Source organism: Papio anubis, chromosome 1 (genome assembly GCF_008728515.1).
Source record: "Papio anubis isolate 15944 chromosome 1, Panubis1.0, whole genome shotgun sequence".
Taxonomy (NCBI): domain Eukaryota; kingdom Metazoa; phylum Chordata; class Mammalia; order Primates; family Cercopithecidae; genus Papio; species Papio anubis.
The window spans coordinates 9,882,353-9,895,708 of record NC_044976.1 but is presented as its reverse complement, the minus strand read 5'-3'; the positions used below and the strand labels follow the sequence as shown (position 1 = coordinate 9,895,708).

At 44.0% G+C, this 13,356-nt stretch overlaps 1 protein-coding gene across 8 annotated transcripts in view; it reads right to left on the bottom strand.

Moving 5' to 3' along the window:
* The window catches only part of TARDBP (TAR DNA binding protein), a 19,148-nt gene extending 5,792 nt beyond the window's left edge, over positions 1-13,356 (bottom strand). Inside the window, exons 1-9 of one of the 8 annotated variants that reach the window (XR_004182723.1) lie at positions 12,951-13,356; positions 11,736-11,984; positions 8,882-9,045; positions 7,396-7,536; positions 5,068-5,238; positions 3,401-3,527; positions 2,319-2,458; positions 1,277-1,585; positions 121-502 (exon numbers count right to left, since the gene is read on the bottom strand). Coding sequence is in view for 1 of the 8 variants with exons in the window: in XM_017957138.3 (XP_017812627.1) it covers positions 2,403-2,458; positions 3,401-3,527; positions 5,068-5,238; positions 7,396-7,536; positions 8,882-9,045; positions 11,736-11,973 (897 nt within the window). In the remaining 7 variants the exon portion in view is untranslated. Of the gene's footprint in view, position 1; positions 3,528-5,067; positions 5,239-7,395; positions 7,537-8,881; positions 9,046-11,735; positions 11,985-12,950 lie in introns of those variants that run through there. The other 7 variants (XR_004182727.1, XR_004182724.1, XR_004182721.1 and 4 more) reach the window with 7 other exon arrangements.

Below are 13,356 nucleotides of genomic sequence, written 5' to 3'. Positions count from 1 at the left end.
CTTGAGACTCAATTTTTATTTTCTTTTTTTAGACTCAATCTTTAAAGGTAACTTTCCAGCATCTGTATGTCACATATAAAAAGAAATCGTGTTTTTCCAGTAAGACTCCAGACACTAAACTGTGGTGTCAAAAAAAATTTTTATTTAGCTGGTTCAAAAAATTTTTTAGAATGAATGCATTTAGATGACCAAATAGATTTTTAAAAACAAATCTTTGCCAAATAGTTTAAGTACTTCTAAACTTCAAAATCTTTTTAGGGTAAAATAAATACCCGTATCTATGCAGTACCATAAACATGTTAATAAAAGGCTACTCAACATTGAAAGCCTTCTAAGACCAGTAACTGAAATTTACACAAGTGTAAAGAAGGGATTAAACCATGCCGTCGACAAGTTAACTTACCCCTGGGCTTCTTGAAGGCTTGTCAGTTTAGTCTTTGGAGGTCCCCGAGTACCATTTTAAGTGTTACCATGTTACTGCTGCTGAGTAATAGTGCAAGTGCTAAAATGCAAAATTCAGATGGTACAGGGTTTGGAAATCATGCAGATTTAGATGCAGATTAAAAAAAAAATTAAAACAACTCAAGATCCCTTTACAGAGGAAACCAAATAATGAAACAATGTGGCGATTACAAGTCTAAAGGATGACTTCATTTATAAATGTTTAAAACACGTAACTTGCAAAATGACAAACCTATTTATCATAATCTAATTAGGTAAGGGCATTAACTACTAACACAACAAATGTCGCATTCTTCCAACTAGAAAATGAGCTCAACTCTCACAGAATTAGTTACAAAAAAGTACAACAGAGAATCAATGTTATTGCTTTTACATACTTAACAATGCATTGTGAGAGTCTGAGTTTTGTAAGTGATTTTATTCAACTTTATTCAATGTTACCACATTCCCCCACCTCCTGGAGGACGAAGCCCATTCCACTTAACACTTCCAGACAGACAACCCACCCTAATTCTTAAAGCTATCAGGCCTCTTAATGGATTTCAGGCACAAGATAATTTGTGGTTTCTTCTACTTTATCCCTATTGCAATTAATTCCACTTTTCAAATCCCAAACTAGGAAGGTACTGATATTCCCTTTTCAATTGATATGCTTTGCTACAAAGCATTAGAAAATAATCAACATTTTGCCCACTCTCCCAAATAATCTTTTTAGAAGGAATGATTTCCCAATGGAGATTTATACAGGCCATGTAAATAGAACATCACCCAAATGCACAGAGGCACTAAGAAAAAGCCGGAGGGTACTGCTTACCATTTTAGGTGCGGTCACCCAGACTTATTCAAAACTAGATTTCAAAAGAAAAAAAAAAACAAAAACAAAAAACAAAAACAAAACAAAAAAAAAAACTTTTCACTTTGGCCAATGCAAGAACAAATACCAATTAAGTCTGGGTATCAGGTGTCAATGCATGACAGGTGATGAATCCATTTGACTTGAGACAACTTTTCAAATAAGTTTATTTGAAGCAAAATAAACTACTGCCAAGAAACTTTATGAAAGTTCCATCTCAAAAGGGTCAAAAAAGGGGAATTAACTGCTATGAATTCTTTGCATTCAGGGCTGCAAAACAAAGACACATATTATTTAAATCAGTTTTATTTAAGAATTTCCAACAATGACAACTCTTATAAAAAGCATCCAAGCACAGGACACAGAACTGCAGCAAACAGCATTCTTATGGGTAGCTAACAGACATTAGAACTTCCACCCTTCTTTGAGACACCTGAGCTCACTGGTGAACTCTGCTTCAAGTCCTCCTGCAAAGCACACCACAAGCTCAGTCCATGTTCTCAGCCCATCAGCTTCAGTTCACATTGCCACACTTACATATCAGTAACAGAAGAGAACACACACCATACAGCATTCACAGCAGTTGACAAAGGGGTAGGGGGAGTACAAGTATCATTTCACTTAACACATTCAACTAATGTGGGTTATCTAAGAACAAAAACTCACTTAAAGTCTTCCAACAGATGTGGATGTCCTTTGAATGCAAAAAACATTCGTACATTATTTGCTATCATTGCTCTCTGCACACTCTCTCACCAAAGCCACAGGATTGAGAGACACATCTCGCCAAGTTAAAAAATATCCATTATGCACCACCAAGTCTCTGCACGCGCTCTCTCCTTTTCTCGCTCATACTAGCCTTTCATGCCTCGGCACCACCATCAATCCCACACAAGGTTTCAAAAGTTCAAACAGCCTTCTGGTTCCATATCACAGCCTTGCGTTCATAGCGTTGATACGACTCCATGAAATAAAGAGTAGCGGATAAAAATGGGACACCCACCGTCAAAGACGCGGCCTGTGATGCGTGATGACGAATTCTTGAATGAGAAAGCATGTAGACAGAAGTATTCCTATGGCAGAATATTTACAGCACTACTTTCAATGAAGTGCTTCTTCCATAAACATTTGAAATGAGATGAACTGCAGAGATTAAATGAAGGCTTCATATTGTACTTTTGTATATGAGGGGAGACAAGTGTTAAAAAACAAAACAAAAGAACCAAACACTGTGACACCATGATCTCCTAAAAGGAGATTTTCTTAAGGAAAAAAATCCATATGGTGGGGTTCAAATTAAAACAAGGAGTAAAGAATGTAGTTCTAATCAATGGTTTCCATTTTGAACATGCAAAGAATTCACTTGACAAGTCCAGGGATAAAATATTACAGGAGAAACCTTTTGATATCAATTGTAGTGTGTTGGTTTACCAATCAGGCAAACAGCAGTTCACTTTCAACCACTCAATATTTCAACCTTTCATGTAACAAAACTTATAAAATTCCTTTAGCTCTTCCTTTTTCTAAAGAAAAATGTCAAAAATACTGCTGAATATACTCCACACTGAACAAACCAATTTTGAAAATTCTTAGTACATACGTATTTTACAATATACTTACCATGAGTTTAGAAAAATTTGAATTCCCACCATTCTATACCAACCAACCACAACCCCACTGCCTACATTCCCCAGCCAGAAGACTTAGAATCCATGCTTGAGCCAAAGCCTCCATTAAAACCACTGCCCGACCCTGCATTTGATGCTGATCCCCAACCAATTGCTGCACCAGAATTAGAACCACTGTAAGAGTTATTTCCAGAACCGAAGGCCTGGTTTGGCTCCCTCTGCATGTTGCCTTGGCTTTGGTTATTACCCGATGGGCCTGACTGGTTCTGCTGGCTGGCTAACATGCCCATCATACCCCAACTGCTCTGTAGTGCTGCCTGGGCAGCAGCCATCATGGCTGGATTAATGCTGAATGCACCAAAGTTCATCCCACCACCCATATTACTACCTTGATTGTTTCCCAAACCAGCTCCACCCCCTCTGCTATTACCAAATCCACCCTGATTCCCAAAGCCACCTGGATTACCACCAAATCTTCCACTTCTTTCTAACTGTCTATTGCTATTGTGCTTAGGTTCGGCATTGGATATATGAACGCTGATTCCTTTAATGATCAAGTCCTCTCCACAAAGAGACTGCGCAATCTATAAGAAATAAGGGATGTAAACAAAGAAGATTAAACCATTGATTCATACATTTAAAGTAGCAACAAAACTTAGATTACAAGCATTAATTTATCTAAAGCCAGAGGAAAAATAAGCAATAACTGCTCATTTCATTTAAACCCCCAATACAGCTTTTAGTTTTATTAATAGCAGCAGTGATATTTCCGTCGATTTTCAAAAGACATAGGCTGGACATGGTGGCTCATGCCTGTAATCCTAGCGCTTTGGGAGGCCAAGGTGGGAGGACTGTGTAAGGCTAAGAGTTGAAGACTAGCCTGGCAGCCTGGACGACACAGGGAGACCCCACCTCTATTTAAAAAACCCCACACAATGCCACATTAGCTGGGCATAGTGGCATGTACCTGTCCTAGCTACTTAGGAGGCTGCAGTTGAAGGATCCTCCCCTGGAGGCTGAGCCCAGGAGTTCTAGGATGTAGTGAGCTTTGATTACACCACTGTGTTCCACCAGCATGGGCAAGGGAGTGAGACCCTGTCTCAAAAAAAAAAAAGGGGGGGGGGGACCAGGAGCGGGAGCAGTGGCTCACGCCTGTAGTCCCAGCACTTTGGGAGGCTGAGGCAGGTGGATTACCTGAGGTCAGGAGTGCAGGACCAGCCAGACCAAAACAGTGAAACCCCGTCTCTACTAAAGATACAAAAAAATGGCCAGGCGTGGTGGCTCACGCCTGTAATCTCAGCACTTTGGGAGGGAGGCTGAGGTGGGCGGATCATCTGAGGTCAGGAGTTTGAGACCAGCCTGGCCAACATGGTGAAACCGTGTCTCTACTAAAAATACAAATAAATTAGCTAGGCGTGGTAGCAGGCGCCTGTAATCCCAGCTACTTGGGAGGCTGAGGCAGGAGAACTGCTTGAACCCATTAGGTGGAGGTTGCAGTGAACCGAGATTGCGCCACTGCACTCCAGTCTGAGCAACAAGAGCGAAACTCTTATCTCAAACAAAAAACAAAAAACAAAACAAAAAACGGTATATAACATTCCCAAATGCCACATACTGAAAACTATCTAAAGGTATACTTACTTTTAGATTTTTTAAAAATATTACATTTGGGATATCAGATACAGGTATCACAAACGTCTAGGCCCATACACCCTACATCTTACAAGGTCAGAAAACTCAGCTAAGACTAGCAATTAGCTGGATGGGAAATGTTCAAGAGAAATTACCTAATTACCTGGGACATATTTTTTTTGAGACAGTCTTGCTCTGTCACCAGGCTGGAGTGCAGTGGCGTGATCTCAGCTCACTGCCACCTCCACCTCCTGGGTTCAAGTGATTCCCCTACCTCAGGCTCCAGAGTAGCTGGGACGACAGGCGTGCACCACCATACCCAGCTAATTTTTTTTTTTTTTAATTTTAATAGAGACGGGGTTTCGCCATGTTGGCCAGGATGGTCTTGATCTCCTGACCTCGTGATCCGCCCACCTCAGCCTCCCAAAGTGCTGGGATTACAAGGATGAGCCACCACGCCTGGTCGGGACATATTGTTAAGGAAAAAAATACCTGATCATCTGCAAATGTAACAAAGGCAAAGGCCCTGAACGGCTTGGGGATGAAGACATCCATCACATCCCCATACTGAGAGAAGAACTCCCGCAGCTCATCCTCAGTCATGTCCTCTGTACAGCGCCCCACAAACACTTTTCTGCTTCTCAAAGGCTCATCTTGGCTTTGCTGATCAAATCAAAAGGAAGAAAAAAACCTCAGAAATATGTTATGAACAATGAAAAAAGCATTAAGGTAAGGGATATAACAAAATCATTCTGCCTTGGATAGCAGTGAATCATTAAGAAGTAGACATACCCTTAATTTTTTGCATCAGCATTTTTTTTCTTAAAAGGCTTCAGTGAAGAGTAACGTTTTAAGTTACAAAAGTACAGTTATGCATCACATCACAATGGACATATGTTCTGAGAAATGTATCATGAGCCATTACACAATTTCATCATTGTGGCCAGGTGTGGTGGTGAACGCCTGTAATCCCAGCACTCTGAGAGGCCGAGGCGGGTGGATCACCTGAGGTCCAGAGTTCAAGACCAGCCTGGTCAACATGGTGAAACCCCAGCTCTACTAATACAAAAATTAGCTGGGTGTGGTGGCAGGTGCCTGCAATCCCAGCATCTTGGGAGGCTGAGGCAGGAGAATCACTTGAATCCAGGAGGTGGAGGTTGCAGTGAGCCAAGATTGCACCTTTGCACTCTAGACTGAGCAACAAGAGTAAAACTCCGTCTCAAAAAAAAAAAAAAAAAAAAAAGCCAGGCGCAGTGGCTGGGCAGATCATGAGGTCAGAAGATTAAGACCATCCTGGCGGCCGGGCGCGGTGGCTCAAGCCTGTAATCCCAGCACTTTGGGAGGCCGAGACGGGCGGATCACAAGGTCTGAAGATCGAGACCATCCTGCCTAACCCGGTGAAACCCCGTCTCTACTAAAAAATACAAAAAACTAGCCGGGCGAGGTGGCAGGCGCCTGTAGTCCCAGATACTTGGGAGGCTGAGGCAGGAGAATGGTGTAAACCCAGGAGGCGGAGCTTTCAGTGAGCTGAGATCTGGTCACTGCACTCCAGCCTGGGTGACAGAGCGAGACTCCGTCTCAAAAAAAAAAAAGAACAACAGGGACCACCCGCCCCACCCCGAAAAAATCTAAAAATACAAAAAATCAGCCAAGCGTGTTGGCAGGCGCCTGTAGTCCCAGCTACTCAGTAGGCTGAGGCAGGAGAATGGCGTGAACCCAGAAGGTGGAGCTTGCAGTGAGCTGAGATCGCACCACTGTACTCCAGCCTGGACGACAAAGTGAGACACTGTCTCAAAAAAACAAACAAACAAACAAAAGATTGTCATTGTGCAAACATCATATAAACCCAGATAGCACAGCCTACCCCACACTTAGGCTAGATGGTATAACCTATTGCTCCCAGGCCACAAACTTCCAAGTTACTGTACTCAACACTGTAGGTGACTGACTGTAACATGATGGTAAGTATCTGTGTATCTAAACATAGAAAGGGTACCATAAAAACAGTGTTATAATCTTATGGGACCACTGCTGTACACGTGGTCTGCTGCTGACTGATGAACTTTGCCATGTGACGCATGACTGTATTTGGATTTGAGAAAATCAATAAATACGCAATCTCCTGGCAAAGATGATGATGTTCCAAATAAGCAAATGTTATTTGTTTGCTTGGAAAAAGGCCTTTATAACAAGATTAATGTACGTATTCTGATTGTCTTTATGTTTTAACATATAACTATGTAAGAAACTGTTAGGCCGGGCGCGGTGGCTCAAGCCTGTAATCCCAGCACTTTGGGAGGCTGAGAGGGGCGGATCACGAGGTCAGGAGTTCGAGACCATCCTGGCTAACACAGTGAAACCCCATCTCTACTAAAAAATACAAAAAACTAGCTGGGCGAGGTGGTGGGCGCCTGTAGTCCCAGCTACTCGGGAGGCTGAGGCAGGAGAATGGCGTAAAAACCCGGGAGGCGGAGCTTGCAATGAGCTGAGATCCGGCCACTGCACTCCAGCCTGGGTGACACAGGAGACTCCGTCTCCAAAAAAGAAACTGTTAACTTGACAAATAATCTTTCCTCTTTTCCATGCATAACAAAAAGGAAGAACAAAATGAACAAAGGTTTCATTTGGAGAAGTAATAAACTAAATATTTCAAACAAGCATAAAATATTCAGCATGCATTAAGGGCCAAAGACTTCAACAAGACAAAAGGATTTCATGAACACACCCTACCACTATCTTTTCTAAGTGTGTTTACATTTTATCTTACAATCTTCTAAGGAAGTTTGTCAGCAAAAAATCCCAAAGCACAGACCCAAGTACCTTAGAATTAGGAAGTTTACAGTCACACCATCGTCCATCTATCATATGTCGCTGTGACATTACTTTCACCTGTGTTTCATATTCCGTAAAACGAACAAAGCCAAACCCCTTTGAATGACCAGTCTTAAGATCTTTCTTGACCTAGAAAGGATGATTTAAGTTTACTCTAACAGTACACATACACACTCCACGCCCAAATCATAGTTCCTTAAAAAACAATTTGAATGGTTTTAACTGGATGCAGTTGTTTAAAACTTAAACCAAGTTAGTCTTCAGAGTAAAAACAAGGAGGTTAATATTGAATCCATACCGTGTTAACAATAGAGCAAAACTCACTTATACAACAGAAATGTTTTTGAGTTCTTAAAAAAAAGAGAGATGGGGCCAGGCGTGGTGGCTCACACCTGTACTCCCAGCGTTTTGGGAGGCTGAGGAGGGTGGATAACTTGAGCACAGGAGTTAAAGTCCAGCCTGGGCAACACAGTGAAACTCTATCTCTACAAAAAATACAAAAATTAGCCAGGTATAGTGGCATGCGTCTGTAGTCCCAGCTACTTGGCAGGCTGAAGCACAAGAATAGCTTGAATCCAGGAGGCAGAGGTTGCAGCAAGCCTAAATTGCACCACTGCACTCTAGAGCCTGGCTGACACAGCCAGACCCTGTCTCCAAAAAGAAAAAAAGAGAAACTGAGTCTGGATTATGTTGGCTAAGGTGGTCTTGAACTCCTGGCCTCAAGCAATCCTCCCACCTCAGCCTACCAAAATGCTGGGATTACAGGCATGAGCCACCACAACAGGATTTTAACAGAATGTCTTAGAACGAATTCAAAGATAAAAAGCTATTATCACCTAATTCCCTTAAGCCTTCATGCAACAGCAGGATTTTACAATATTGAAGGCAATAATATAGAGTACAAGATATGTGTGTAAATATAACAAATATTGGAAGTATCATCTGTGTAACAGGAAGTACAGTGCCATTAAAATAACAAGAATATGGCCGGGCACGGTGGCTCACACCTGTAATCACAGCACTGGGAGGCCAAGACAGGTGGATCACCTGAGGTCAGGAGTTCAAGAACAGCCTGGCCAACTGGTGAAACCCTGTCTCTACTAAAAAATACAAAATTAGCCAGGCGTGATGATGTGCGCCTGTAATCCCAGATACAGGAGGCTAAGACAGGAGAAATCGCTTAAACCCAGGAGGTGGAGGTTTGCAGTGAGCCAAGATAGTGCCACTGCACTCCAGCCTGGACAGCAAAGTGAGACTTGGTCTCCAAAAAAAAAAAAAAAATAAATAACAAGAATGTGGCTAAGGCATCATGGCTCAGCACACTGGGGTTGAGGCGGGAGGACAGTTTGAGCCCAGGAGTTCAACACCAGAGCATAGGCAACATAGTGAGACCCCATCTCTATGTATACCAATAAATAAATGCTAGATGCTCCTTCACTGTAAAGAAAAACTGTTTGATGCAATCGAAGTTTACCTGCACCATAAGAACTTCTCCAAAGGTACTAAAATACTCTTTCAGGTCCTGTTCAGTTGTTTTCCATGGGAGACCCAACACTATTAAATCGGATGTTTTCTGGACTGCTCTTTTCACTTTCACTGCTGATGAAGCATCTGTCTCATCCATTTTTCTTTTGTTATCTAAATAAAATGAGCAGAAACCTTTTAGACTTAGCACTTCTTTAAAAACACTACCTCCTACATCCAGAAATGAGAAGCAAAAAGAAGACTCTAAGAAGAGTAAGACACTGAAAACTTGCAAGAAGTGATTTTTGCTCTAGAGGACAGAATAAAGGCTTAAGTTTAGTGTCTGAGGTGCTTTTCTGGTGCAAATTCAGTGATTTCCAATTTTGTTTTTTGTAGTACTTCCAGATTACAATCTCTCTCAAAAGGTTTATCAAAACAAAAATAATTCTACTTCACTTTGACTTTAAGTATCAGCAACTTGTATCTCCCGATGTAGATTTAACTTTTATCTTTCCTAAACATTCGACAATACACAGCTTTTGCAATAAAACGGAAAACCAGGCACAGTGGTGTATATGCCTGTAAGTTCCAACAACTCAGGAGGCTGAGGAAGGAAGTTCCAACAAACTCCTGCCTTAGTGTCCAGGAGTTTCAGGCTGCAGGGTGTCTATGAACAGCCACTACAATATGCCTAGGCAACAGAGCAAGAGCCCCCATCTCTAATTTCAAAAAAGAAAAAGAAACCAAAAGTTTGGCTTACTTAAAAAAACACAACCAGCTGGGCATGGTGGCTCACACCTGTAATCCCAGCACTTTGGGAGGCTGAGGCAGGTGGATCACAAGGTCAAGAGTTCAAGACCAGCCTGGCTAAGATGGTGAAACTCCATCTATGCTAAAAACACACAAAAAAATTAGCCGGGCTCGGTGGCAGGCGCCTGTAATCCCAGTTACTTGGGAGGCTGAGGCAGGAGAATTGCCTGAACCCAAGAGGCAGAGGTTGCAGTGAGCCAAGATCACGCCACTGCACTCCAGCCTGGGTGACAGAGCAAGACTCCATCTCAAAAAACAAACAACAACAACAAAAAACTCCTACATAACCTTAACCTTAGGTTATTTAGAAGAGAAAGGGAGATAATTTTTTTTTTTTGAGACGGATTCTCATTCTGTCACCCAGGCTGGAGTGCAGTGGTGTAATCTCCCCTCGGGGCAACCTCGGCCTCCTGGGTTCACGTGATTAAGTGATTCTCCTGCCTCAGTCTCCTGAGTAGCTGGGATTACAGGTGTGAGCCACTGCGTCCGGCCTGGAGAGATAAATTAAATGACATTTTTTTCTTTTTTTTGAGACGGTGTCTCGCTCTGCTGCCCAGGCTGGAGAGCAGTGGCACCATCTTGGCTTACTGCAACCTCCACCTCCTGGGTTCAAGCAATTCTCCTGCCTCAGCCTCCCCAGTAACTAAGACTACAGATGCAAACCACCGCGCCTGTCTAAGTTTTGTATTTTTAGTAGAGACGGGGTTTCACCACGTTGGCTAGGCTGGTCTTGAACTTCGGACCTCAGGTGATCTGCTCACCTCAGCCTCCCAAAGTGCTGGAATTACAGGTGTGAGCCACTGTACCCAGCCTGACATTTTAAATTTGGGTAAATATTAATCTATACCCAATGGCTGAAGAAACAGCATACTAAAAACCCCCAGTTTACATTATTAATTATTATTATTATTTAATTATATATTTTTTTGAGACAAAGTCTTGCTCTGTCACCCAGGCTGGAGTGCAGTGGCGCAATCTCAGCTCACTGTAATCTCTGCCTCCCAGGTTTAAGCGATTCTCCTGCCTCAGCCTCCAGAGTAGCTGGGACTACAAGGCGCCCGCCACCACACCCAGCTAATTTTTGTTTTCGTTTTTTTTCTTTTTGTTTTGAGACGGAGTTTCGCTCTTGTTGCTCAGGCTGAAGTGCAATGGCATAATCTATTCACTGCAACCTCCGCCTCCTGGTTCAAGCGATTCTTCTCCTGCCTCAGCCTCCAGAGTAGCTAGGATTACAGGCACCCACCACATCCAACTAATTTTTTGTTTTTAATAGAGATTGGGTTTCATCATGTTGGCCAGGCTGGTCTCAAACTCCTGACGTCAGGTGATCCACCCGCCTCGGCCTCCCAAGTGCTGGGATTACAAGCATGAGCCACCGTGCCTGGCCCTAAAGTTTTTCTACACATGTAAAAGAGTGTCTTGCATACTGACCAAATTTGATAAGACTTTGTTGCAATACCAAGTTATAATAAAAGGAACACACAGATCGACTATTAACAGTACACTACTTCAAAATGCGAAAATTAGCTATTTCTCATGCTTCCTTTTCTTAGATTTAGAACATCAGTGCTAAGAGGCAGCGAGAAGGATAAGACTAGAACCTCAAAATTGTAATTGGAACTACACTAACTCAAGATTTGGCTACTGCAACTGTTTGTTCATTTAAGGGAAGAAATGAAGTCACATGTGCCAAATGAATGATGTAAGACCAAAAGGACAATGATCAAATCCAAATACTCGAGCACTTCAGAAGAATCTATTTACAACACTGATAGAAGCGCAAAACATTATTAGTAATTCCTTAAATTTGGCATCAACTTGGTAAAGCTTATTCAGATATTTTTAAAATACATTGCTTTCTCTTTTAAAATGATCTATGATCCCCAGTTTCCATAAATTTAGACTCATGGTCTTCCAAACTTGTCTAATAGTGAAGTTCAAGGAAATACGGAAGTTACAGGAGACATTCTGCCAGGAAACAAGGCTAAGATCCATGGATGAGACACACACCCGACCACATTTCAGCATGATTACAAAACCAAATAGTAACAAACCTTTCGGATAGTTGACAACATACACCAGATTTCCCCAGCCAGCATCGGGGGCATGCAGAATTCCTTCTACCAGTCGGACACCTCTCATACATTGAGACACTGGATTCCTGTAGCGAAGCCCACACGCCCCTGGAAACTGGGCTGTGACCGTGGACAGCAGCACCGTCCCATCGTCTTCCGATGGTATTTCAATGGGCTCATCGTTCTCATCTTCGGTTACCCGAATATATTCAGACATCTTTTACTTTTCTTAAAGGGAAAAGAGATATGAATGAACAACATTCACGTCACAGTAACTGTTTCCTTATAACGATAATACCCAAACCATCTTAGTGTCCTGACTTCCAGAAAAATTCTTGTCTGGATTCGTACATGCATTGGTTATCTCTGAAAAATGACGAGGTGAAGGTAAGGGTAGTGATTTCCTGTCAAAATCTGATGCCTCGCCAGTTCATTCATTCAAAAAACTTTCCCTGAAGGCTTATAGATGCGTCAGGTACTGAAACTGAGTCCAACGTGGCTTTCTGGTTACAAGCTGGGGTATGCAAGGGAACAATAAACAGTAGCTATTTTATGACCATCGTGGAAGTCGTTAAGTAATCCTGAAAGTAGGGGAAGAGCCTAACTGGCTGAGGCATGGGCGTGATGGGTCCAAGTCGATCTTCCTAAGCAAGCGATCCATCAGCTGAACCTGAAGACTGAATATGGGCAGTGAATCAGGTGTAAAGAACAGGAGAAAAGTTCTTCTCTGTTCCTCATTTTGGAGCTTCCGGGAGCTCCGTGAGCCCGAGCCGCAAGGCCCGCGGCGACAGGTCCTGGCGGAGCCGGCCGCCGCCTCCCAGAAGCCCGCGCGTGCCAGCCGAGGGAGGAGTTTCTCAGCGCGGCCCGGGGTGGGGCGCAGGAGCACCAGGCCCGAGCTGGCAGCGTCCCTCGGAGTACAAAGTACCGAAGGCTCCAGCACTGTCCGGGTCCGGGGCCAACCTCCGCCTCAGCCTCCGCGGCACCACCGGCCCAGCTCCCCGTTTCTGCACCAGCGGCCTCCCTGTGCCCGGACCTGACGACGCTCCCGCGCGAGCCCGCTCGGGCAGAACTAGGCCCGGTCTCACGACTCACATCCCGGGGCAGGGGCCGAAGCCGCTGCGTCCGCCTCGGGCCGCCCCAATGCGGGAGCCGAAGTACCTACGGCATCCTCAGTGAGAAGGCTCCGCGACTCACCCACTAGGCCGCTGCTGGGAAGCCCGACAGGGACACCGAGGCAGCGACGGACCCAACCGCAGCCCAGCGACCGCTTCGCTCCCACAAAATGGCGCTAGGGCCGCCTCCTTCCCCCCGCCCACCGGCGTCCTCTCCCACCGGTTGCCCGTCCAGAGGTGGAAGGCGCCGAGGTGAGCCACGATGACCCTCTCCCCAGGGACTCGGGCTGCCTCTTGGAAATTCGAGCCTGCAGAGAAGCTCTGAAAGCTAAAATAAAACCAGGACCCAGGCCTGAAAAGCTGAAGATTGCAAAAAATGTGGCTGTATAGGCGCTGACCTCCCCCCATGTAACGCAGCAGATGGTTTCGGCCGACCAACCGCCGGCCCAGGTCTCGGTCGGAGCTCGCGCACTTTCAAAATGCGCGAG